This window comes from Panthera pardus, unplaced genomic scaffold (assembly GCF_024362965.1).
Source record: "Panthera pardus isolate Hobbes unplaced genomic scaffold, ASM2436296v1 HiC_scaffold_20, whole genome shotgun sequence".
NCBI lineage: Eukaryota > Metazoa > Chordata > Mammalia > Carnivora > Felidae > Panthera > Panthera pardus.
The window spans coordinates 86,803,051-86,828,997 of record NW_026526766.1 but is presented as its reverse complement, the minus strand read 5'-3'; the positions used below and the strand labels follow the sequence as shown (position 1 = coordinate 86,828,997).

General features: G+C 50.9%; 1 protein-coding gene across 2 annotated transcripts in view; it reads left to right on the top strand.

Annotated features, from left to right (window-relative positions):
- The window catches only part of KYAT1 (kynurenine aminotransferase 1), a 34,750-nt gene extending 9,085 nt beyond the window's left edge, over positions 1–25,665 (top strand). The window contains exons 2-14 of one of the 2 annotated variants that reach the window (XM_019420866.2): positions 14,983–15,195; positions 17,032–17,090; positions 19,217–19,364; positions 21,285–21,434; positions 21,515–21,601; positions 21,828–21,956; positions 22,882–23,002; positions 23,347–23,423; positions 23,561–23,650; positions 23,760–23,946; positions 24,049–24,128; positions 24,891–24,977; positions 25,079–25,665. In XM_019420866.2, the coding sequence (XP_019276411.2) occupies positions 15,100–15,195; positions 17,032–17,090; positions 19,217–19,364; positions 21,285–21,434; positions 21,515–21,601; positions 21,828–21,956; positions 22,882–23,002; positions 23,347–23,423; positions 23,561–23,650; positions 23,760–23,946; positions 24,049–24,128; positions 24,891–24,977; positions 25,079–25,144 (1,377 nt within the window). In that variant the 5' untranslated portion in view covers positions 14,983–15,099 and the 3' untranslated portion in view covers positions 25,145–25,665. The remainder of the gene's footprint in view (positions 1–14,982; positions 15,196–17,031; positions 17,091–19,216; positions 19,365–21,284; positions 21,435–21,514; positions 21,602–21,827; positions 21,957–22,881; positions 23,003–23,346; positions 23,424–23,560; positions 23,651–23,759; positions 23,947–24,048; positions 24,129–24,890; positions 24,978–25,078) is intronic. The other variant, XM_019420868.2, reaches the window with a different exon arrangement.
- The last annotated feature ends 282 nt before the right edge of the window (positions 25,666–25,947 follow it).

Below are 25,947 nucleotides of genomic sequence, written 5' to 3'. Positions count from 1 at the left end.
AGCAGGGGAAGGACAGAGAGAGAGGGAGACATAGAATCCGAAGCAGGCTGCAGGTTCTGAGCTGTCAGCATAGAGCCCAACGTGGGGCTCAAACCCGTGAACCATGAGATCATGACCTGAGCCGAAGTCAGACGCTTAACTGACTGAGCCACCCAGGCACCCGCTTGATACATTTTTTTTTTTTTTTACAAAAAAAATTTTTTTTTGAGAGAGAAAGAGCCTGCAAATGGGGAAGAGGGGCAGAGGGAGAGAGAGAATCCCAAGCAGGCTCCACACTCAGCACAGAGCCTGACACGGGGCTCGATCTAATGACCCTAGGATCAAACTTGGGAGTCAGACACTTAACTGACTGAGCCACCAGGGTGCCCGCATTTTCTAAAGTAGGCTCTACACCCAACGTGGGGCTTGGGCTCAGGACCCTGGATGTCAAAAGTCACATGTTAGATCCACTGAGCCAGCCAGGCACCCCACTGATACATTTTTGTAAAGAAAGAAAACACTTTAGGGGCGCCTGGGTGGCTGAGTTTTTTGTGTCTGACTCTTAATTTCACCTCAGGTCATGATCCCAGGGTGGCTGGCAACACGGAGCTTGCTTGGGATTCTCTCTCTCTCTCTCCCCCTCCCCCTCTCTGCCCCTCCCCTGCTTGTACTGGGCTCTCTCTTTCTCAAAATAAATAAATTAGCATTAAAAAAACATTTTAAATAAAAAAGGCAAATGGGCTTATATTGTTCTTCAACAGCTATTTTTTATCACCCTACCTTATAAAAATTAAAGTGAAATTCACATAACCTACAATCAACCATTTTAAAGTGTACAAGTCAGTGGCATTCAGTGTATTCACGATGTTGTGTGCAACCTCCACTCCTCTCTAGTTTCCAAACTTTCTCATTACTCCAGAAAAGCACTTTTTACCCATTAAATGATCACTCCTCATCTCTCCCTCCTGTCTCCTGTTTACTACTGACCTCCTTCAGACTGTATGGATTTGCCTATTCTAGATGTCACCTATGAAAGGAATCATACCCTGTTGTCACCTCCTATGTCTGGCTTCTTTCACTCAGTATGTTTTCAAAGTGCAGCCAAGCTGCTGCATGAGTCGGTATGTCTATTGTTTCTTTCTATGGCTGAATAATATTCCGTTGTGCAGACATACCACCGTGTACTCGTTCATCCACTGATGGACACGTAGATTATTTCCACCTTTTGATAATTATCAACAGTGCTCCTGCGGACGTTCGTGTACACGTTTCTGTGTGAGTGTGGATTTTCATTTCTTTTCAGTATATTACCTAGGAGTGAAATTGCTAGGTTGTAAGGTAGTTCTATGTTTGGACATCATAAAAACTGAAACTTGTGCATCAAAGGACACTAGCAAGAATGTGGTCAAGGTCGTTGATTCCCTTCAAGTCCAACTCCATTCTTTTGTGTATGGCTATCAAGCTGTCGTAGCACATTTGTTGCAAAGACTGTTTCTTCTTGAATCCATTGAATCGTTTTGTCACCCTTGTCAAAAATGAGCTGACCAGGGGTGCCTGGCTGGCTCAGCCATTAGAGCATCCGACTCGATCTCAGGGTCATCAGTTCAAGCCACACGTTGAGTGTAGAGATTACTTAAAAAAAAAAAAAAAAAAAAGACGTGTGTTTAAAAAAAAATCAACTGGCTGTAGATATTTAGGTTTGTTTCTGGGCTCTCTGTTCTAGTCAATTGGTCTGTATGTCTGAGTCAGTACCACACTATTTTGGTTACTGAAGCTTTGTTGTTGTTTTTTTTTATTTTATTTAAATTTTTTTTTTTTAACGTTTTATTTATTTTTGAGACAGAGAGAGAGACAGAGCATGAACAGGGGAGGGGCAGAGAGAGAGGGAGACACAGAATCGGAAGCAGGCTCCAGGCTCTGAGCCATCAGCCCAGAGCCCGACGCGGGGCTCAAACCCACGGACCGTGAGATCGTGACCTGAGCTGAAGTCGGCCGCTCAACCGACTGAGCCACCCAGGCGCCCCGGTTACTGAAGCTTTGTAGTCAGCTTTGATATCAACCTGCCTTTTTCATGTAACCTGAACATCTTGATGGAACCTTTCTCATGGATTTTAAAGTGATGGAACACGGATGGTTCTGGCAGGCTGCCTCGCACAAAGAAAGTGTGCGGTAAATAAAAGGTCTTAGGTCTTAGGACAGACCTCAGGGCTATAGAGCAGTCGGCTTCCTCGAGGTTGAGGGGTGAGGCCTGGGGAGTTGGAGGCGAGTGGGGCCTGAGAAAGGCCACCTGCAGAGCCACCAGGTGCCTGTGAATGAGGCCCCTGTGGCCGTCCCTGGATTGTCCCAGTCAGTGGGAGGACTCTGGACTGGAAGGTCAGCAGGCCCACCTCACGGTAGGCCCGGACAAGCATGCGACCCGCTGTGGGCCCCCTCAGTGCAGTGAGGCCACAGTACCCTCCTGTGGCACAAAGGTCACCCTCTGCTCAAATGTGTGGAGTCCCAGGGCCAACTAGGCGGAAGTCTAGGCAGTGCCGGTTCCTTGCGCCCCCTGCTGGCAGCTTCCAGAACAACAAGTCCTTCAAACCCTCTCCTTGCCCAGGGCACCACTTTGAACACCTGGTGGTGTTCCTGGGTGAGGGCCACCCACAGGGCCACCTGTCCCTTCCTGGCCTCAGATCAGACCCTCAGTGCCTTCTCCCTCCCCTTCAAGTTTCTGGAAACTGCCCCCACTACACCTGCATGCTCACAGACAACACAGAGATGTGTGCACATGCTCAAATACAGCCACTCATATTTGCGCATGAAGTCGTAACCACAAACAATTTACCTACGTTCAAGGTCATATTGTGACTTTCATGGGGCCCTTTCTCCATTAAAAGAAGTATAAATTGTATCTTACAACCATGAGGTATAAAGAATGAACATCATCTAGACTGGATTTGTTATTATACGTTCATCATTATTATATTCCCTTTTTTCCCCCCCTTATTTTAAGATAAAACTCGGGATGCCTGGGTGGCTCATTCGGTTAAGTGGCTGGCTCTTGACATTGGTTCAGGTCATGATCTCACGGTTTGTGAGATCAAGTCCCGTGTCCAGCTCTGTGCTGATGGCGCGAGCCTGCTTGGGATTCTCTCTCCCTCTCTCTCTGCCCCTCCCCTGCTCATGCTAGCTCTCTCTCTCTCAAAAAAAAAATAATAATAATAAGTAAACATTAAAAAAATTAAAAAATAATAAAATAAAATAAATTAAAATTTAAAATAAATTAAAACACTTTCATGGGCTCCTCAACGTATGGTAGATCCTGAGCCCTATGCCTTCTGCAGAGGTCTGATAGAGAAGTCAGCCCTGCCAATGAACATAAGTGAATTCACACACATCTAGCCCCACATGTCATAGTTTCGCTAGTGACCCAGTGAGCATTCATTAACTGCCCACTCTGTTAGGAATATCTATCATTTGCTGGGCATCTTTTATGTGCCGGGCACTAAGGAAAATGCTTTCCATGAATTATCTTATTTTTATTGATTTTATCCACAAGGAGACTGACATTCAGAGAGGTGAAGTGACTTGCCTCAGCTCACACGGCCAAGATCTGCGGGATACCAAAGTCTGTGTTCTACTCCTCCCCGCAGGGGACTATTCCAGGCTCAGTCCCAGGCAGGCACAAAGGGTCTGGCAGCAGTAGGACAGATCTGCCCCACAGAGGGTGCAGCGTGATGCTAACTCCCATTCCCCAAGACTCGCCCAGGGCACACGCACCACCGCCTACAGGACTGTCCCCTGCAGTGAAAGCCGGAGCCTGGTTTCCAGCTGGAGCCCCGAGGCGGCCAGACTGGTTAAGTACATCCTCATCCAGCACGGGCTCTCCTTGCCCTCTGTGAAGCCAGGGGGCCTTGGCCACCTCGAACCCCAAGACACCACCTTTCCCCAGAGCAGGCAGTGCCCAGAGAGGGTGAGAGGGGCTGAGGTTGTGGCAGAGGAGGGGGAAGGGCCATGAGCTGGGTGGGATCTTTTCCCTTGTGAGTGTAACCTTCTGCCCTGTACCGGGCAGTGGGTGGTGCGGACCCTCCTTCGACCTCCAGAAGCTCAATATGAGCGTTAGTTGTTATATTATGTTTATTACCAGTGTCTTTGCCTGTTAATGGAGGTGAGGAAAGCACGTTCTTTCCGGGGCCTTTAAAAGGGTCTGATGATCGGAGCGCCTGGGTGGCTTAGCTGGTTAAGCCTCTGACTTCAGCTCAGGTCACCATCTCATAGTTTGTGAGTTCGAGCCCCACGTTGGGTTCTGTGCTGACAGAACAGAGGCTGCTTTGGCTTTTTTGTCTCCCTCTCTCCGCCCCGCCCCTGCTTGTTTTCTCTCTCTCTCTCTCTCAAATATAAATAAATAAACATTTTTAGAAAAGGGTCTGATGACCTACAGTCCTTAACACAGAGTCTGGTACAAAGTAAGCACTCAGGAGATTAGAGCTGGTTGTGTTAATATCATTCCCAGTGCTGTAATCCAGTGAGACGGTAAAAGCATAGTTTAAGGCAAAGGAGCTGTAGTCACTTTATTTATTTATTTATTTTTTAAGTTTCTTTATTTATTTTGAGCAAGAGAGTGTGAGCCAGGGAGGGGCGGAGAGAGAGAGGCAGAGAGAATCCCAAGCAGGCTTTGACCATGTGGAGCCCAACGAAAGGCGCGAACTCACCAACTGTGAGATCACTATCTGAGCCCAAACCAAGAGGTGGACGCTTAACTGACTGAGCCACCCAGGCAACCCCTGGATGTAGTCACTTTAGGAGAAAGGGCAGAATTCATAGACGTGTAATGACGTGGGCAAGGGTGTCAGAGAGAGGATCAGCCCGCTGGACACCCGCAGATTTTGGTCAGGAGGCAGCAGACAAGGGTCCTTCTAGAGGAGTCAGCAGAACCTTGGGCCCAGAACAGGAGCAGCCATCCTGCATTCGGCCAATCCAAGTAGACCAGCCTTCCCCATTTGCCCAGGATGCTCCCAGTTTTAGCACTGAAGATCCCATGTCCCGAGAAACCCCTCAGTCTGGGCAAGCAGGACAGTTGGGCCCCCTAGAACATGCGGCAGGCACGAGTTGTCTACTGTGACCAGCGCTGAACAGCACTGAACTCAGACCTGGCCATGGGCTTCACGTCCCGGGGCCGAGTGAGGCTGAAGCATGCTGGCACCTTCCCCCTGGTATGACACACTGTGGAATATCCCTCCTCGGGTAAGAATCACACTACCCTTTGTTGCTGCAAGCTCTGGGTCTTAGCTGCGGGGATCAGGGAATACTTCCTGCAGGGTTCCCCTGGGAAGCGACTCAGTTCTGAGAAGTTAGACAGTAAACTCTGGCCAAACTGACTTCTCGGCTCCTGGGATCTCCTAGCGCTCTCCCACTCCCGGGCCTTTGCACCATCCTCTCCGCCTGGCACGCTTTCCCAGCTTTGGGATTCAGCTTGAATGCCCCCTTGTCTGGGGAGCCCTCCCAAACTCCCAGCTATGGGGCAGGTGCCCAGGGCGCCCCCTAGTGCCCCAGCGCATTAGTTGCCGGAAGCTACCGAAACAAAGTACCCCAAGCTGAGTGGTTTTACACAACAGAAAGTTTTTCTTTCACAGTTCTGGAGACTAGAGATCCAGAAGCAAGGTGTCAGCAGGGCCATACTTTCTCCGAAGGCTCTAGAGGAGAATCTGTCCTGTGCTTTTCTCTTAGCTTGTGGTGTTGCCAACAATCCATACTGTTCCTTGGCTTGAAGATGCCTCACCCTAATCTCTGCCTCTGTCCTCACATGGCTTTTCCCTTGTGTGTCTGTGTCTCTTCTATCCCCTCCTCCTCCTCCTCCTCCTCCTCCTCCTCCTTCTTCCTCTCCTCCTCCTCCTCCTCCTTCTCCTCCTCCTTCTTCTTCTCCTCCTTCTTTTTAATTTTTTTCAAGACTTATTTTTGAGAGAGAGAGTGCAAGCAGGGAAGAGGCGGGGTGGGGGGGGGGGGCAGGGACAGAAGATCCGAAGCGGGCTCCGCGCCCACAGCAGCAAGCTCCATACAGGGCTTGAACTCATGAACCACAAGATCATGACCTGAGCCGAAGTCAGACACTCAACTGACTGAACCACCCAGGTACCCCTTAAATTTTTTTTAATGTTTGTTTATTTTTGAGAGAGAATGAGAGAGAGAGAGAGAGAGAATGAGCAGGGGGGAGGGGCAGAGAGAGAGGACCAAGGATCTAAAGTGGGCTCTGTGCTGACACCCGAGAGCCCGATGCAGGGCTCGAACCCCCAAACCCGTGAAATCATGACCCGAGCCGAAGTCCGATACTCAACTGACTGAGCCACCCAGGTGCCCCATCTTCTCCCTTCTTCTGAGAACACCAGTCATACTGGATTAAGGTCCAGTATGACCTCATCCTACATCGGTCACCTCTATGAAAATCCTATTTCCAAATAAGGTTCCATTCACAGGCACTGGGGCTCGGGACTCTTCAACACATACTCTCAGGGGACACATTTCAAACCATAACATGTGCTTTTGTGCTTGTCAGGAAATACTTGCTGGATGTATGAAGGAGAGAGTGCTTGTCAGCCTCTTGCCTCCCCATCCCACTTCAACCCTCCACCCTCACCCGGGGCCCAGCAGCTCATATGGTGGGGCCCTGCCAGCGTCTGGTCCCTACAGCAGTCTCAGCCCCTAAGCCAGGGCACGGCCGGAGAAGATTAAAGCTTCTGGACGCAGCTGACGATTAAAGAACATAAGGGGGAAGTGTCTCACCTTTGGACAGATGGCTGATGGTCAGCGCTCAGAAACGCTTTGGGTGACTGTGAGGGAAGAGCCTGGGCTGGGTCAGGGTTTAGAAGGGACAGGCTAAGTAGCTGCACTGGTCAGACTGAACTTCTTAAAAGCAGGTGAAGCAGCTGTCTACTTCATGGAATCTTCTAGGGTGGGCAAGCCTGACTATTGGGTTCTAAATTATTTTCCTTCATTTCTCCTTTATAGTGAAGTTAGAGCATTCTACTGACAGTTACGAGGTTATGTGAACAGGCAGGTATATTGGACTTCCGACTTCCAGTCCCACATGGAAAGAGCTTGGGACGTCATCACTCCATCCTAACAAGCAGAAAGCTGAACCAACCGAAAAACCAACACCTCTCCTTAGACCCATTAGAGAAGTGAGGTCACAGGGCAAACCACTGCCCCCCAAATTAGAAAAACCAGCAGATCCAGAGAAGCACAACTTAACCAGAACAGAAACCTCCGCATGGGCCCCGTTCAGGGGTGGGAAGACCTAAACGTGACTGAGAAATTGCCAGAGGCTAAGGGTGGACGAGTCTGAGAGTTCAAGATTCCAGGAGGGCCCACAGTCCGGACCTGGTCTGCCACCAGGGTTTTTCAATACAGTGTTACTGAGACGCAAGCTCATTCATTGGTGTATGTGTTGTCCAAGGTTTCTGTCTCCCTGCAACGGTAGAGCTAAGGAGCTGTGACAGAGACGGGATGTCCTGCAAAGCCCACAGTATTGACCCTGGCCCCAAACCGGGAGAGTTCTCTGACACCGCTCTAGAAGGAGAGTGGATACAGGGACCCAAGTAGACAGGAATGGCAAGTGTCGCAGGAGGAAAACAAGTGAAAGGGACAGGGGCAAGACGTGACCCGAGACAGGTGGCCTCACATCTGATTTAACAGGGCCTTCTCGTAGACGGTAAAGACTTTGGATTTTATTCTTGGGTCGAGGATTTAGGAAGAGAAAAGCAGCTTCTGGAATCCAGGAGCTGGCCTGGCACCCAAAGATAGGACTTGTGTTCTCTTGAATGTGGGCAACCACACAGAACATCGATATCCAGGAAGAACATTCTGTAATCACGTCTGAACACAGACCAACGTGAACGTCTTCGAAGCCACACAAAACCTAGTGCCCCCCCTCCTGGCACATGTGGGGGGCTGCTTCTACACCTGTGACAGCTAGCCTCGCTCCAGCCCGCCTCCCTACAAATAAGATTTGTGATATCCAACCGTAAAGTGATCCCTGCTTCTGAGGGCGCCAATCCAGACCAAAGTCCTGCTTCCCTGGACCCTCCCCCAAATCACTCCACCACAGTCCAAATCCTGTAATAAGTTCTAACACCGTCTCACTGAGACCTCACAGCCCCGTGGTGTGCACATTCCCTCGCTCTACCGTTTCAATCACGGCTGTGCTCTCGGTGGTTTGGAGCTGACGGTATTGATTGACAGGGTTTAGCAATCAAATTAGATGAGGCCTAACTTGCTGTGAATGAAAGAGAACCCCAAATAACAGCAGCTTAAGCAAGATCTACCTTCCCCTCAAGCCCCAACTAAATCCAGAGATAAGCGATGGTTCGTCGAGCATCAGGGGCCCAGCCTCCTTCCATGTTGTGGCTCTGACTTCCTCCTCGTGGGTGTGGAACATTTTATTTTTTATTACTAATATTTTTAATGTTTATTTATTTTTGAAAGAGAGAATGCGAGTAGGGGAGAAGCAGAGAGAGAGAGGGAGACAGAGGATCCAAAGCAGGTTCTCTGCTGACGGCAACCAGCCTGACGCGGGGCTCAAACTCACAAGCCGTGAGATCATGACCTGAGCGGAAGTCGTATGCTCAACCCACTGAGCCACCCAGGCGCCCCGGGAACGTTTTAAATACATACAGAAGTAGAGAGTAGAGTATACCGACCCTCCCAGTCTCAATCCATGGCCCAGCTTACTTTATCTGTCCCCCCATCCGTTTCCTGTTTCCACCATCTGGATCATTTGGGATTAGTTTGAAGCAAATCCCAAATATTTTGTCGTAAATACTTCAGGATACATCTCTGAAGCATGAGGACTGTTAAGAGGGAAGAAAGAAATCCCCAATACCATTAGCACAGCTAACAAATGAAGGATTTCTTCATACCCTACAATACCTGGCCAGCGTTCACGTTTGTCCCTCAGACCCACCCCTAACATTTGGGAACCCTCAGTGGAGGGAGACACAGCGGGTGTCTAGATATTTGCAAGTCTTTTTAATTTTAAGTTTATTTATTTATTTTGAGAGAGAGAGAGAGAGAGAGAGAGACAGTGCGATTAGGGGACAGGCAGAGAGGGAGGGAGGGAGGGAATCCCAAGCGGGCTCCACACTGTCAGCACAGAGCCTGATGCAGGGCTCAGTCTCACAAACCATGAGATCATGACTTGAGCCGAAATCTAGAGCCAGCTGCCTCACCAACTTAGCCAGCAAGGCGCACCTAGATATTTACAAGTCTTATGAAGCCTCGCTGTGGCATTCCCACCCAGCGTCCCACAGCCCACTCCCGGAGGACCATTGGCTAAGGACGCTGTGCTCTGCCCAACCTTTGCTGCCTGGCACAGATTCGAGCCTGAAATGAAGACTGACTAGTCCTAACTAGCCTAGTCCAGCTCCCAGAGGACAGGGGCCGGGTCCCAAGGGAGGCTAGGGCACCATTACCTGGCAAACCTGGGGTGGCTAGCTCAAAACCAAGCAGCCTCTTTCTTTCTGTTTCCCCAGAGTGGAGGTGGGGTGTTCTCTGCCCACACACTCTTCCAGTGTGTCCTCTCTCTCTCTCTCTCTCTCTCTGGCTCTCAGCCCCACATCTTTGGGTCAGAGAGGTCCAGTTCAGCTCATTCTTCCTTCTCCTGTAACCCTGCTTTCTCAATCAGTCACCAAACTCTCCTAAGAGATTCATAAGGGAATAAGCACCTTACTGGGTTTTCGTTGAGCGCTTGTCTTGGGGGGCGAGGGTGGCACCTTGACAGTCCTTTCCTCGCTCGCGCTCCCAGGTGCCCGCGCACCGAGTCTGGTTGGTACACCTGCCCCCTTTGCCTCTCAGCTTTCTGTTCCAAAAAAGTCGGATCTACAGAAAAGGCAAAAGAACCGTGCAGTGGCCACACCCACACCGTGCCTCCCACCTAGCTGTCTCCCACCTCGCTCGCAGCCCACCGCATTTGCTAACACCTCCCTCGTTGCCCTGCCCTTGTGGATGGCTGTCTTTGCTGAATCTTTTGAAAGCAAGTTGCAGGCGTCCTGACCCCTCACTCCTCAATACTTCACGTGCCTCCTAAGAATGCCATCCGTCCCCCCAACACAAGCAGCCCTCGTTATCACCCCCAAAGAGACTGACCATTGATTCAGTGACGTCACCTGACGTACAGGCCATATTCAGATTTCTCCCACGGATATGTTTTGGGAACTTTCACTGCCTTAGTGCTAAGGATGATAGATGGATTTCTGAGTACAGCCATCCCCTCAATCAGGCTCCTGCCAGCCAGAGAGACATTCCTGTGGCCACCACAAGGGCACTGCCTTTTTTTGTTGTTGTTGTTGTTTTATTCATTTTTAATTTTTTTAATGCTTATTTATTTTTGAGAGAGAGAGAGAGAGAGAGTGCGGGCAGGGGAGGGGCAGAGAGAGAGGGAGACACAATGCAAAGCAGGCTCTAGGCTCCCAGCTGTCAGCACAGAGCCCAACGCGGGGCTTAAACTCATGAACGGCAAATGTTTTTTTTTAAGTTAATTTATTTTTGAGAGAGAGAGAGAGACAGAGAGACAGAGAAATAGGGGGAGGGGCAGAGAGGGAGCACTGTCATCTCAGAGCCCAACGCTGGCTTGAACTCACGAAGCACGAGATCATGACCTGAGCTGAAACCAAGAGTCAGATGCTTAACCAACTGAGCCACCCAGGCGCCCCTATTTTGTTTTTTTAAAGATTTTTATCTATTTTTTAAAAATTTTTAATGTTTATTTTATTTTATTTTTTTTAACGTTTCTTATTTATTTTTGAGACAGAGAGAGGCAGAGCATGAACGGGGGAGGGGCAGAGAGAGAGGGAGACACAGAATCGGAAGCAGGCTCCAGGCTCTGAGCCATCAGCCCAGAGCCCGACGCGGGGCTCGAACCCACGGACCACGAGATTGTGACCTGAGCTGAAGTTGGCCGCTTAACCGACTGAGCCACCCAGGCGCCCCAAATGTTTATTTGTTTTTGAGAAGAGAGAGACAGAGCACAAGTTGGGGAGGGGCAGAGAGGGAGGGAGACACAGAACCTGAAGCAGGTTCCAGGCTCTGAGCTGTCAGCACAGAGCCCCACACGGAGCTCAAACTCACAGACTAGACTGTGAGATCATGACCTGAGCTGATGCTTAACCGACTGAGCCACCCAGGCGCCCCTATTTTTAAGTAATCTCTACACCCAACATGGGGCTCGAACTCACGACCCCAAGATCAAGAGTCACACACTCCACCCACAGCGCCAGCCAGATGCCCCTAAACCTTGGTGATTTTTTTAAAGTTAATTAATTAATTAGTTTATTTATTTAGAGAGAGCACGAGCACGCACTCAAGTGAGCACGGGAGGGGCAGAGAGAGAGAATCCCAAGCAGTCTTCTCTGTATCGACAAGGCAGAGCCCGACGCAGGGCTCGAGCCCACGAACCCCGAGACTATGACCTGCGCCAAAACCAAGGGCCGGGCACTCAACCAACTGAGACACCCAGGTGTCCCTAAACCTTGGTGATTTTTTAAAAAGTTTTATTGAGATATAACGAGACGCATACCAAATCATTCAACCGTTTAAAGTGTACTGTTCACTGGTTTATGGTATATTCACACCACAGTCTAATTTTAGAATTTGTCCGTCGCACCAAAGAGATACCCAGTAGCCATAGCGGTCATTCCCCATTCCCACCCTCAGACTCCCACCCCCCAGTCCAAGGCAATCACTGATCTACTCTATCTCTATAGCTTGACCGATGGTTTCCGCTTTAGGCTATTATGAATAATGCTGCTATAAAAATGCACGTACAAATCTTTGCGTGGGCATAGTTTTCATTTCTCCGGAGTCTACACCTAGGAGTAGAATTGCTGGGTCATGCGGGGAGTCTGTGTGTAAACTTGGAGGACCCTGCCAAACTGTTTCCACAGGAAAACAGCCAAATGTAAAACGACACAGCTGCCACGTTACACTCCCAGACGCAATGTGCCAGGGTTCCAGTTTCTCAGCATCCTCGAAGCGTCTTTCTTTTTTTAAGTGTATTTCTTTGTTTTGAGAGAGAACAGGAGCTTGAGCGGGACAGCGGGAGAGAGAGGCGGAGAAAGAATCCCAAACAGGCTTCGTGCTGCCAGCACGGAACCCGACGTGGGGCTCAAACTCATCAACTATGAGATCGTGACCTGAACCGAAATCAAGAGTCAGGTGCTTAACCGACTGGGTCACCCAGGTGCCCCAATTCTTGAAACATCTTTAAACATTTGTAATTGTCTGGGGCACCTGGGTGGCTCAGTCAGCTGAGCAACTGAGTTTGGCTCAGGTCATGACCTCACAGTTCGTGAGTTCAAGGCGCACCTCGGGCTCTCGCTGCTGTCAGCCTGTCAGCGCAGAGCCCGCTTCCAATCTTCTGTCCCCCCTCTCTGCCCTTCTCCTGCATGCACTCTCTCAAAAATAAAGAGCCGTTAAAAAAAAATTTGTAATTATCTGACTCTTGTGGTTGATTGGTTGGCTGGTTGGTTGGTTTTTTTCCTGGTGCCCAAGACTATTTAATGCACCCTCTGGCAGTTGGGCCAAAGAGAGACGGGGACGGCGTTTTGGGGGACGGGTGGCAGTGCAGTTTCTTTTTGCATCTTGATCTTAACTGTAGCCACCTTGCTGAGCTTTGGTTAGTTTTAGCTTTCGTGTATTTGTTTGAATCACTGTGTGTAGTCAGCCATAGCCCTTGCAGATAGTGGTGGTATTATTTCTTCTGGGTCTTATACACGTAACTTCCTTTTCTTGTCCCACCAGCTAGGACTTCCAATATGGTGTTGAAGGAAGTGATGATAGAGACCTCTTTGAATTTCGTTCCTACTTGAAAGGGAACTTGTTTTGCTGGTGTGCCTGGACGGCTTGGTCGGTTGAGCATCCTGAGGCTCGGGTCACGATCTTGCAATTCAGTTCGTGAGTTCGAGCCCCGCGTCGGGCTCTGCGCTGACAGCTCGGAGCCTGGAGCCTGCTTTGGATTCTGTGTCTCCCTCTCGCTCTCTGCCCCTCCCCCACTCGCCCTCTGTCTCTCTTTCAAAAATAAACATTAAAAAACGTGTTTTTTTTTTTAAATAAAGGGCATTTGTTTTGCCATTGAGTTTCTAGTTGATAAACTTTCTGTATCCTTACAACACTTGTAATTATCCTTGTTATTTGTAGCAGCCTTCTAGCAGTAGAAAGTGGCCTTTGCCCAGTGACTAAGGATGCTGAGCACCTTTTCATGTGCCTGTTAGCCGTTTATCTATCTTCTTTGGAGAAATTCAGTTTTATGATTTGCAGATATTTTCCCCCCATACTTTTGTCTTTTCACTTTTCTTGATGGTATCCTTTGAGGCACAAAAGGTTTTAATTTTGATGAAATCCATTGGTTCTGTTTTTTCTTTTGTTGCCTGTGTCTTTGGTGTTATATCTAAGAAATTGTCTTCTCACTGAAGATCACAAAGATGGGGCACCAGGGTGGAGTCAGTCGGTTAAGCATCTGACTCTTTGTCTCTGCTCGGGTCATGATCTCACGGTTCGTGGGTTTGAGCCCCGAGTCAGGCTCTGTGCTGACAGGGCTGAGCCTGCTTGGGATTCTCTCTCTCCCTTTCTCTCTCCCCTCCCCCACTCGCACTGTCTCTGTCTCCCTCAAAGTAAACTTTAAAAAATTCCTTTAAAAAAAATATCACAAAGATATACTCCTCTTTTCTTCTGGGGGTTTTATAGTTTTGGCTCTTATATTTAGGTCTATAATCCACTTTGAGTTAGTTTTGTGTAGGTGTGAGGTAAGGGTCCAAATTCATTCTTCTGCCTGTGGATAACCAGTTGTCCAGTACCATTTGTTGAAAGACTGTTCTGGCCTCACTGAATTTTCTTACCATTCTTGTCAGATGGCAATCGGCCATAAATGTGTGAGCTTTATTTCTGGATGCTCAATTCGATTCCGTTGATTTATATGTCTGTCCTTATGCTAGTACTACCCTTTGTTGGTTCCAGTAGCCTTTCAGTAAGCTTTGAACTTGTGCAGTGAGTCTGTCAATATTATTCTTGCTTTTCAAGACATTCACTTTTTAAATGTATACCTTTAAGTCTCCTTTAATCTATCGTGCCCGAGATAGGTTTTTCCTTTGCACTTTATTTGTTGAAGAAACAGGGTCATTTGTGGATAGCCTCTCCATGGTGTCATTTAACATGTTCTTCTGTCCCTTGTGTTCTAGTAATCCAAAGGCATGATCTGATTTAGATTTGGTTTTAGCCCAGGAATAATTTGCAGGAGGTGTGTGTGTTTTCAGAGTCAGAACAAAATGTGGGGTAGACTCTCCCTGTGATGTTAGGGGCCATCCATGATCTTCCCCTGGATCTTTTTTTTTTCATTAGAGGTAATTTATATTTTGAAAGAGTCACTCTGACTGCTGGGGATGGAGGAGTTGTAGGTGTGAGAGATAATCATGCAAAAAAGCACTTGTGGGGCTCCTGGGTGGCTCAGTCGGTTAAGCATCCGACTTTGGCTCAGGTCATGATCTCACGGTTTATGAGTTTGAGCCCTGCATCAGGCTCTGTGCTGACAGCGCAGAGCCTGCTTGGGATTCTCTCTCTCTTCCTCTCTCTCAGTCGCTTCCCCACTTGTGCTGTCTCTCTCTCAAAATAAATAAATAAACTTAGGGGCGTTTGGGTGGCTCAGTCGGTTGAGCGTCCGACTTCGGCTCGGGTCATGATCTCGCAGTTGATGAGTTCAAGCCCCGCATCGGGCTCTGTGCTGACAGCTCAGAGCCTGGAGCCTGCTTCTGATTCTGTGTCTCCCTCTCTCTCTGCCTCTCCCCTGCTCATGCTCTGTCTCTCTCTGTCTCAAAAATAAAGGTAAACATTAAAAAAAAATTTTTTTAAGAAATAAATAAGTAAACTTAAAAAAAAAAAAAAAGCACATGTTGCCACACCTCGCACACAGTGACCACTCAGTAAAATTGCCCTTACTGTTGTTGTTGTTGTTGTTGTTGTTGTTGTTGTTGTTGTTGTTAGAGCTGTGTGTGTGGGACCCACGCCCTGGGCTCGGAGCCATTTTCTGGCCAGAGCATTCTCCTCCCTCTCTTCTGCCCCTGGAGGGGAAGTTACCAGTGTCCCGAGGCTCTGGGAGGCATGTTCAGGAATGCGGCAGCCATCTCTTTACAGCTGATGGGGCCCCTCCAGAGAAAGAAGGCTGGAACTTCTGTCACTCGGTGCTGGCACCAGACTGTAAGTGCTCCAGCCCCATGTGATTTGCCACTTAACCCGGGGCCCCTGGGATCTGGCCTGGTCCTGGCTTCAGAGCTGTGCATGAGCTTCCTCTTTCAGTAAGCCTTCCTGGACTGCAGCCTGGCTGGGGACCCCTCTCTTGCTCTTGCCTCTAATGTAGAACTCAGAGCTTTGCATCTGAACAGTCTGCATTGTGCGGCTGCCTCCCCATCATCCCCGGAGCCCAGCCCCGGGTTCGGGTTCGGGACGAGGTAGGTGCTCAATCGACATTGGCCGAGGAGTACGTTATGCAGAACTCCAAGCAAGAACAGGCACTGTTTCCTCACTTATGCAGTTACCGTGTGACATCCTTGCAGGTCATGCCTTTGCCCTCTCAAGTTTCTGCAGTTCCCCCATTATTTTTATCTCCTTGAACCCATTCAACTCCATTCACCTCTTCTGTACTCTCTCTCTCTCTATGCCCCTCCACCCCCTACTCCATACCCCACCTCAAACTTCCCTCAAGTCCACTTCTGTCCCCCACCGCCACCCCAACTCATCTTTGTTCTGTTTTTTTTAAGAAATTAAAAAAAAAATTTTAATGTTTATTTATTTTTGAGAGACAGAGAGAGACAGACACGAGTGGGGGAGGGGCAGAGAGAGAAGGAAACACAGAATCCGAAGCAGGCTCCAGGCTGTCAGCACGGAGCCCAACGCGGGGCTCGATCTCACGAACTGTGAGATCATGCCCCGAGCCGAAGTCGGACACTTAACCGACGGAGCCATCCAGGCGCCCCCCAAACTCTTTATCTATTCGTACATGGTCACAGAAAAGTGTATGTATATGCAAATATATATTAGGGGACATCTTTTACAAAACACAATTACATACTGCACATGCTGTTTTGTGGTCTGTTTTATTGATGTCAGTATAATACATTAATAAATATTATAAAAAGTGATTTTCTCTGGCACCTGGCTGGTTCAGACAGCAGAGCATGTGACTCTTGATCTCGGGGTTGTGAGGTTGAGCCCCACACTGGGTGTAGAGATTTTAAAAATATATATGTATATATTAGGTATATTTTATACATGAGAAAATCACATTACAAAAAAAAAAAAAAATATATATATATATATATAGCCACAGTTCAGTGTTCACGGAGTGTCTCCTCTGTTCCAGGCCCTGGGACAGCTCACGATCTGGGGAAAGGCAGACAAAAAACTATGAGCCGGGACCTCATGGTCTAGTGGGAAAAGCAGACCAAAACGAACAAACAAAAGCAGAAAACAGGCAGTTGATATGCTGTGATAGAGGAGGATGGGATACTGTGGGAGCAGAAAGAAGGCAAGGAAATCTGGGGGAAATCAGGGAAGGCTTCCTGGAGGAGGTAACACTAAGCTGAATCCTATATATATATATATATATATATATATATATATATATATATATATTTTTTTTTTTTTTTTTTTTTTTTTAATGTGATTTTCTCATCTATACAATGAGCCCAGCAAGATTGTTCTGAGTTTAGCTAGACCTCTGTAAGGGAACCTGCTGCTGTCACCTTTACCTTTGTGCTTCTCCTGCCCTCTTCCCCCTTCCTCTTGCCCCTCTTCCTCAGCCGGCCTGAATCTGGTCTGAATCTGGTCCATTTCAGAACACACGGAGTCCAGACGGGCAGGTTGGGCCAGTGAGGCTGTTGGGATGGGGCGGAGCCAGGTGCGAGGGTTGGCTGGAGCCCATCCTGCTATTGGGGAGTGCGGATCTGCATCTGCCCCCCAGAGGGGCGGGGACTGTGGCCAGAAAAGATCCGCACGTCCACCACTCTGACTTTCTTCTGCTCGCTCTGTCTTCAGCTCACCATGGCCAAGAGGGTGCAAGCTCGCAGGCTGGACGGGATTGACCACAACCCATGGTGAGCTCCGCGGGGCTGGGGAGGTGTGCGGGTGTCCCGTCGGGCGTGGGGGCTTGGGGGCGGGGCGGGACGTCCCTGGGTTTGCAGGGACTCAGCGGAACCCAGGAGGGCCCCCTGCCTTGCCAGGACTGTGAGATTTGCAGCCACGGCCCGTGAAAGGTGAGACTTGAAGAAGCAGACCTGGGTTCGAATCTCAGCTTCACCCCCACTTGGCTGTGGCGGGGGTGGGGGTGCGGGTGCAGGCGCAGTGACTCATGTGCCTTATGACTCATGTGCCTTATGTAGCCTTATGAAAGCTACCGCCATCACCCAGGCACCCGGCTCAGGGCTTTCCACGGATTTTATTTCACACTTAGTACGGAGTAAGAGAAGGTGAGATACAGGCAGCTCTCTACTGGGCATTTGCCGAGGTTAATTTCTTTTTTCTTGACTTGTTCTAAATATGAAAGGAGCATGTGCCCACTGTTACTAGTGACATAACGGACTGCAGTGGGAAGGTGTGTAAGAAAAATGTAGGGAATCTTCTTAATCCCTCCCTGCCTTTGGCCAGTGGCATTGGCCTGTACTTAAAAAAAAAAAAAGAAAAAAAATGTTGGTAGTTGTTTTCATAAAGCATGGGACCGTTTTTTCTTTCAAATTCCCCTCGTGAAGGCTGCCGCCTTCAGTCCTCTGTCTGAGGGAGGCTGGGCAGCCTCGCGGGCTTTGGCAGGTAGGGTAGAGTCCAACTTGGAGGGAGGAAATGACAAGGAGGCAGGATGGAAAAGGGGGCAGTACTCTTTCCTGGCTCACAGACCGGCAGACTCTTGGACCCAACACCCCCACTGAGGCCAGGAGAGGTCAAGTCTCATGCAAAGGCAGGGCAGAGCAGGAGCGGGCCTGGGGGGTACGTATGGGGCAGGCGGGGGGGGGGGGGGGAGGGGAGGGGTGGGTGCCAGGAGGATGAGACCAAGAGAGTCAGGACAAAAAAGGGTCCCAGTTCCTGTTGACCCGAGGGTGGTGGCCTGGGGATCAGGACCTGAGAGACCCAACCCAGAGGGCAGCTGGACTCTGTAGGGCATTTGAGCCTGGCTGTCCCCTGTCCCCATCACCCAATCACCATGGAATGTCCACCAGCTGATTTTGCCTCTCAGCTCTGCTATTAGCTGCTGTGTGACTCTGGGCAGGTCACTAGCCTTTCTTTTTTTTTTTTTTTTTAATTTTTTTTTTTTCAACGTTTTTTATTTTTATTTTTGGGACAGAGAGAGACAGAGCATGAACGGGGGAGGGGCAGAGAGAGAGGGAGACACAGAATCGGAAACAGGCTCCAGGCTCCGAGCCATCAGCCCAGAGCCTGACGCGGGGCTCGAACTCACGGACCGCGAGATCGTGACCTGGCTGAAGTCGGACGCTTAACCGACTGCGCCACCCAGGCGCCCCACTAGCCTTTCTGAGCCTCAGCAGCTCTGTGTATCTTCAGAGGCATTGTGGGGCTCTGGGAAGAAAAGGACAGATTTTCGATGGAACAGTTATTTATTGTTATGCAAATTCAACTCGGCCAAGGCTGACTCCTCTGCTCCCAACCAACCTGCAAACCACACACCAGCCTCCTCATCCAGCCTCTCAGCCTCTCCCTCCATTTCCCTGAAGAGGTGGCCACCAGGTAGGGCCAGAAGAAAGGTTGTCGGAGGCCAGAAGTGGCTGATGGGAGGCCTGGTGGTCCAGCTGTGGTGCCGACAGATGCACTAATGGTGTGTGAAATCCACCTGCGGAGACTCCACAAATATTTCCAAAGAATAAAGTGGGATGAGGCAGGGCAGGATAGGCTGGGAAGCCCTGTGATTGACCACACCGGAAGGAGAACACCAGAAGGATTCCATGTTTGTGCTCCATGGGGTTTGTGACGTGAGCATTTCTTACCATGGATCTTGGCTTGAAAGTTGGAAATCCCGGGGGGCTAAGATGTGGGATTGGTACAGTGCTTGGCCCACCCGACCTCAGATCAGGGACCTGTGGGTTTGGACCCTCACGCAGGTCTCGGGCTGGGGCACGTGCCGGCTCTCCGGTTGTTCTGGAATGAGCCCAGTGCATCATCCTGTCCTGGAAGCAGGTCCAGGCGGGCAGGTGCTGACTCTCCATTTGTTGCTCAGGGTGGAGTTTGTGAAAATGGCCAGTGAATGCGATGCTGTGAACTTGGGCCAAGGCTTCCCCGACTTCCCACCCCCAGATTTCGCTGTGGAAGCCTTTCAGCACGCCCTCAGCAGCGACTTCATGCTGAACCAGTACACCAGGGCATTTGTGAGTCTCCCAGCCCCGTCCAGAGCCCCGGGACACAGGTCTCAAGGAAGCCCCCGGGGAGGAAGGGGCAGAGCCCAGGGAATTGAATGTGGCCACAGTTCAGTGTTCACGGAGTGTCTCCTCTGTTCCAGGCCCTGGGACAGCTCACGATCTGGGGAAAGGCAGACAAAAAACTATGAGCCGGGACCTCATGGCCTAGTGGGAAAAGCAGATTAAAACAAACAAACAAAAGCAGAAAACAGGCAGTTGATACGCTGTGATAGAGGAGGATAGGATACTGTGGGAGCAGAAAGAAGGCAAGGAAATCTGGGGAGATCAGGGAAGCCTTCCTGGAGGAGGTAACACCTAAGCTGAATCCTGAAAGGCAAGCAGCTGGTTGATTTGACTCTAAATCCAAACTCTTCTGGTCAAGGTCACAGAGTAAAATATCCACCAGTTCTTGGAGTAAAGGTCCCTCTGGCTCCACCATTCAGAGATAACCACGGCCAACAGGTTGCCACTTTGCTGAAGAGTGTTTAGACTTTTAAACTTTTTAACTTTTTAAAGTGCTTATGTAAACACACACACACACACACACACACGCACACCCCTAACATGTGAGATTTGCATTTTTTTAATCCAAATGGACTGATGTACTGTAATATTCTGTAACCTGTTTATTTCACTAAACATCGTGTCATGGGCAACTTGCCACGTCAGAATAGCCAGCATAGCCTCATTCTTTTTAACGGCCACATGGTATTCCATTGCTTAGCTGTGCTATAATTTATTTAACAAGCCCTGCACTGATGGGCTGGCTTGGATATCTCACTATTATAAGCAATGGCACAGTGAATATTTCCGCATGTATATCTTTGTACACCTGTGTGCGTGTTTCTCTTAGATCCCTGGAAGTAAAACTAGAGAATCAAAGGATGTAAGCATGTAAACATGTGGTAGACATTGTCAAATTGCCTTCCAAAAAGGCTTACTCACAGCCCCACCATCAGACTGGTCGCAGACCTGGCAGGACAGTTCGTTCTGTAGAGAGACCACCCGTTTGTCCTAGACTCTTGCCAATCTTTTTAATATTGATATTATATTCTTATAATATTAGAGCAATCTTTCAATGTTGCTTTTGTTTGCTTTTCCTCAATTATATGTGTATTGGGCATCAATACTTTTTCTTTCGTGACCTACTTCATTTTTTTCATTTAGGTGTATATCTTTGTCTTGTTGTTTTGTAAGAGCTCTTTATATATTAAACATCTTACCTCCTTCTCTTAACTTGCAATGTTTGTCTTTTAATTTTGCTCATGGTATATTTTCCTGTACAGAAAATTTTCTGTGGTCAAATCTGGTTTAGTGAATTATTTAGATAAGTTCTAGACCTCGGGTTTCAGTCACTTGGCTTAGCCTCGAGTGTTTTATAAGTGTCCTCAGCAAACAAGCGTACGGATCCAACCTTCCTCTCAAAGCAGGGTGCTTCCAAAGCCGTGATGCAAAGGCCTATTCCTGCACCTCAACTGTGCATGACCTTGAGCAAGTCATTTCCTGTCTCTGAGTCTCTGTTTTTCTACCAATCGAATGGTGGGAATCACGTAGTACATGTCTTGCAAGGCTGCTGGGATGAACAGATGGCACGAATGTCCTTCTTAAACTGAAATTGTGGAGTTGCCGCTACTGTGGGGCTCTGTTGGACTGTGCTCCGCGAAGGCACGCGCTCTGTCTGGGTCTCCACCAAACGCCAGCCCTGGGCATTGGGACCGCACAGAACAGGCTTGATGACAAGCACTGGTAGGGGAGATAAAAGAACTCACCCAACTTGAGCCAACATTGCCTCAGGCCTATTGCTAGAAAGTGCTAGAACCGCCTGGATGCAGCTGAGCGGGAGGGTGGGCCCAGGCCGAGCCAGGGGGCTGACCACTGCTGTCCTGGCAGGGTTACCCACCCCTGACAAAGATCCTGGCAAGTTTCTTTGGGAAGCTGCTGGGACAGGAGATAGACCCGTTCAAGAACGTGCTGGTGACTGTGGGTGCCTATGGGGCCCTGTTCACAGCCTTCCAGGCCCTGGTGGAAGAAGGAGACGAGGTGAGTGATTGAGGCTCGGGCCCGGTGGGGATGAGGGTCGGGGGCCGTACTGACCCCAGCTAATCAGATCCTTTCGCTAGGTCATCATCATTGAGCCCTTTTTTGACTGTTATGAACCCATGACGTTGATGGCGGGGGGTCATCCTGTGTTTGTGACCTTGAAGCCGGTGAGGACGCTGGTTGGGGTGTGGTAGGCGGAGGGGCCCCAGGGGTGTGCTGTGTTGGCCCCTGGGAGGTGGCAGAGAAGGAAGAAAAGGAGGCCAGTTTCTCCAGGATGGGGGAGGCGTATCCAGAGTCCCCGAGGAAAAAAGGGCTGTGGGAAGGAGGGTCAGATCCCTGGAGCTCAATGTCATGTTGGTAATTATTGCCACCACACCCCACCTCCTCTTACAGGGCCTCACTCGGGATGGGGAACTGGATTCCAGCAGCGACTGGCAGCTGGACCCCACAGAGCTGGCCAGCAAGTTTACCTCTCATACCAAAGCCCTAATTCTCAACACACCCAACAACCCTGTGGGAAAGGTACCTGAGAGAACTCCTTCCGGGGGCCCCTCCAGACTGGGTTCCCGTCTTTGCTGTGTCGGGCGCCTCAGTTTCTTCATCTGTGAGATGGGAGGTCAACCTGTAATGTAAGCTGAGGACCGAGGTCCCAGGGACAGGGGCAGGAATCCCCAGGAAGGTATGAGGACCGGCCAGTGGAGCAGGCTGGGTGTCTCCATGACCTCCCTGAGACCCTGGGACCGTGAACTCGCCTTTCGGAGTGTCTTCTCACGTGTAAAATGGGAACGTGACAGAACCGACGTAGAGGAAAATCCAGTCTTCCAACTGGGTGTCTCTCCTCTCACACAACCACTGTGCTCACCACACTCTGACCCTGGCCTGGGGGAGAGGGCGGTCCCACACCCAGCAATTCTGCAACACCAGCTGGAGTAGCGTCAGGTCCCGCAGGTTAGGGGTCAGGTCCCGCAGGTTAGGGCTCCGTCCCACAAGGCTGCTCACCCTTCAGGATGTGGGTGGGGCTGAAAATTCCAAGCTTCTAACCACGGATCTTTCCGGTGACCGGCCCCATCCCAGAGCCACCCGGGTGCCTACCCAGGGTGTCGCCTCGTTAGAACAAAAAACACCTCCAGTGCTCTTATCACTTGGGAATTTGGGAGGGTTTCAGGAGCCCTGTGTCGGGGACGGATGGGGGTCCGAGATCAAATATGAGGACAAGATAGGCTCCTGGCGCTCTTGTTACTGAGAGATTTACGAGGGTTTTAGGAGCGCTGAGCCAGGAACCCGGTGCAGAGAGCAGTATGTATATTTTCTGTCATCTGGCAACAGACCTCCCTGGGTGAGAGTGCCGGGATTCAATGAGATGGGGTGGAAGGGCCCTTGGCCGTGGGTTGGCAGTACCTCCTCATCCCTCTGAGCAGGCCTCTCGGTTCGGGGTTGGTCCCCACAGGTGTTCTCCAAGGCGGAACTGGAGCTAGTGGCCAGCCTGTGCCAGCAGCATGACGTGATATGCATCGCCGACGAGGTCTACCAGTGGCTGGTCTACGACGGGTACCAGCATGTCAGCATCGGTGAGCCACGCCGACCTGGGTGCCCGCGTTTCCCCCTGGACTTTCGTGGCCGGGCCCCGGAGCCCAACCTGGAAGTCAGTGCCAGGCCGGCCAGTTAGGACCCGTGGGTCTGGAGCCACACCGGTCGGGTAATCTGGGGCAGCGGCCTCACCTCTCTGAAAACGGGGTGGCACAGTGGTGCCGCCTCCAGGGCTGTCATGAGACATGCGCTAAGTTCGGTAAATAGCTTATTAGCACGTGGAGTCCAGAGTGTTGTGAGCCCGCGTGCCCACCGGGGCCCAGCCGCCGCCCCTCCCCTGCCCCTCCCCCCGGGCTCAGCAGCCGCTCTCTTTGACCTTGAGCAGCCAGTCTTCCTGGTATGTGGGAACGCACACTGACCATTGGCAGCGCTGGCAAGACCTTCAGCGCCACTGGCTGGAAGGTGAGTCGACGAGGGTAGGGGTACCGCCGCCCCGCCATGATCCTGGGAGGCCGGGTGAGGCTGCCCTCCCTGGGGACCGAGAAGGGGTGTGGCGAGGCCCCGAAGGGCCTCACCGCCTCCTCGTGTTCCTGGGCCAGGTGGGCTGGGTCCTGGGCCCGGACAGCCTCATGAAACACCTGCGCACGGTGCACCAGAACTCTATCTACCACTGTCCCACGCAGGGTCAGGTGAGGAGAGGCAGGGGACCCCCGCCGCGGGGGGGAGGAGCAACGACAGGCCCCAGGCGGCCCCAGGGTGGGATCGGCCCCAACCTGTTTGTCCGTCCACCCTCCCCAGGCGGCAGTGGCCCAGAGCTTCGAGCACGAGCAGCTTCACTTTGGCCAAGCCAGCAGCTACTTTGCGCGGTTCCCGCAGGCCATGCAGCGCACCCGTGACCACATGATACGCAGCCTGCAGTCTGTGGGCTTGAAGCCCGTGGTCTCCCAGGGCAGCTACTTCTTCATGGCAGACATCTCAGACTTCAGTGAGCCGGACTGGCCAGGCTGGGCGGTGCGGGGGTGGGGGTGGGGGGCGGGGAGGCGGCGCTGGAGGCCGCCCAGGGCTCAGCGTGGCTTCTGTCCCCCAGAGAGCAAGATGCCCGACTTGCCTGGTGACGTGGATGAGCCCTACGACAGACGCTTCGTCAAGTGGATGATCAAAACCAAGGTGGGTCTGGGACGCCTGGGTGGCTCAGTCGGTTAAGCTTCTGACTTCGGCTCAGATCGAGATCTCACGGTCTGTGGGTTCAATCCCCGCGTCGGGCTCTGTGCTGACGGCTCGGAGCCTGGAGCCCGCTTCGGATTCTGTGTCTCCCTCTCTCTCTGCCCCTCCCCTGCTTGTGCTCTATCTCTCTCATTCCCAAAAATAAGTAAACATAAATAAAATAAAATAACATCTTAAAAGAAAAAAAAGAACAAGGTGGGCCAGGCTCTGCCAGGGCACCTGTGTGTGGTTTTACAGGCTGGGCCCAAATCCAGCCCAGCCTCTGCCCTCAGCCCTGGTACAGGAGTGTGTCTATGTCAAGGAATGGGGAGTCTGGAATTTGCAAAAAGACACCGTGCCGGCTGGCAGGAATCCCTGCCCTCTCTCGGCCTCAGCCTTCCCATCTGTGCAGTGGGTGCAGAGTTGGCTCATTAACTACGAGCTCAGCCAGCTCCGAGCTCTGACCCTAAGTTTTATTTCCTCTCTTGCTCTGCCCTAACCTGCCACGTGGTGCTCCCCTCTCCATTTCGCCTCCCTGTGTACTACGGGGAGGGACCGAGAACCATGCTCTTGGATTCTTTGCCTCTGACCTTGACCCAGCACCGGAAGGTGCTCCACTGAATGTTCCTTCTTTCCCCCACCCCATCGAGAGAAGCTCTCTGTCCCCAGAGCCAAGGATTACCCTGCTATGGGGCTGTGTTGAGACGTGGGCTTCCTCCTCCCCAGGGCTTGGTGGCCATCCCGGTCTCCACCTTCTACAGTGTGCCTCATCGGAAGATCTTTGACCACTATATCCGCTTCTGTTTCGTGAAGGTAAAGGACGGGGTTTTTGAGGGGAAAGAGGGCCCCCTCAAGCTCCCCGCGGCCCACTGGTGGTGTGGGGAGAGGGGCTGGACCGATCTGTGTTGGTGCAGGATGAGTCCACACTCCAGGCCATGGATGAGAAGCTGCAGAAATGGAAGAAGGAGCTCAGGCCCTGACACCGCCTGCTCGGCCCTGCCCCACCTGGTTCCCGCAGGCTCTGCCATGCTCTGCCTTTGTCCGGGTTTCAGCCATTCCCAGGTTGGGCGTATGGAGTGGGGGGGGCCCTTCTCTGGGACACAGGATGTCCCCCGGGCAGAGCCCTCTTTCTTGATCTTGGTGGATTCGGGAGCACTTTACTACAGTGCCTATATTCCTGTCCTGGTGGTGAGGTGTACCTGAGCCAGGCCTCTCCCTGCTTCTCCCTGGGTGGGGTGATACAGTCCTGGGCCCCCTCTGTATTTTTCCCAGTCTTGTCTGAGGCTCAGTGGACAGAGTCCAACAGGGTACTGGCCTTGAGTCCCAGCCCTGCCCTGGCCCCAGCCCTGTACTGGCCCCAGCCCTGCACTGGCCCCAGCCAAGGCTTTAGCATCCCTCCCTTTCCTTATTTAACCTTCACTTTGGGAAGCGGTCTCTAGGCTTGAGTCCTCAAGCCAGTACCTTTCACCCGTAATAAAGTTTTAAGTTATTTAGACCCTTATTTCCTGCTTCTCTCTGCTTCACACCCTGGTGCTGATCGACTTGGTCAGCATGGAAGGCACCTTGGGCACCTGGCTGGCTCAGTCAGCAGAGCATGTGATTCTTGATCTCCAAGTTGTGAATTCAAGCCCCACATTGGGCATGGAGCCTATTTAAAAATTAAAAAAAAATAGGAAGGCCCCCAGTGAACCTTAGCTCCCAGCCCCTCTTTGTACAAATGTGTTTTGTGGAGTAAAACTGAGGCCCAGAGAAGGGCAGAGACTGGGGACTTGTCTGACATCAA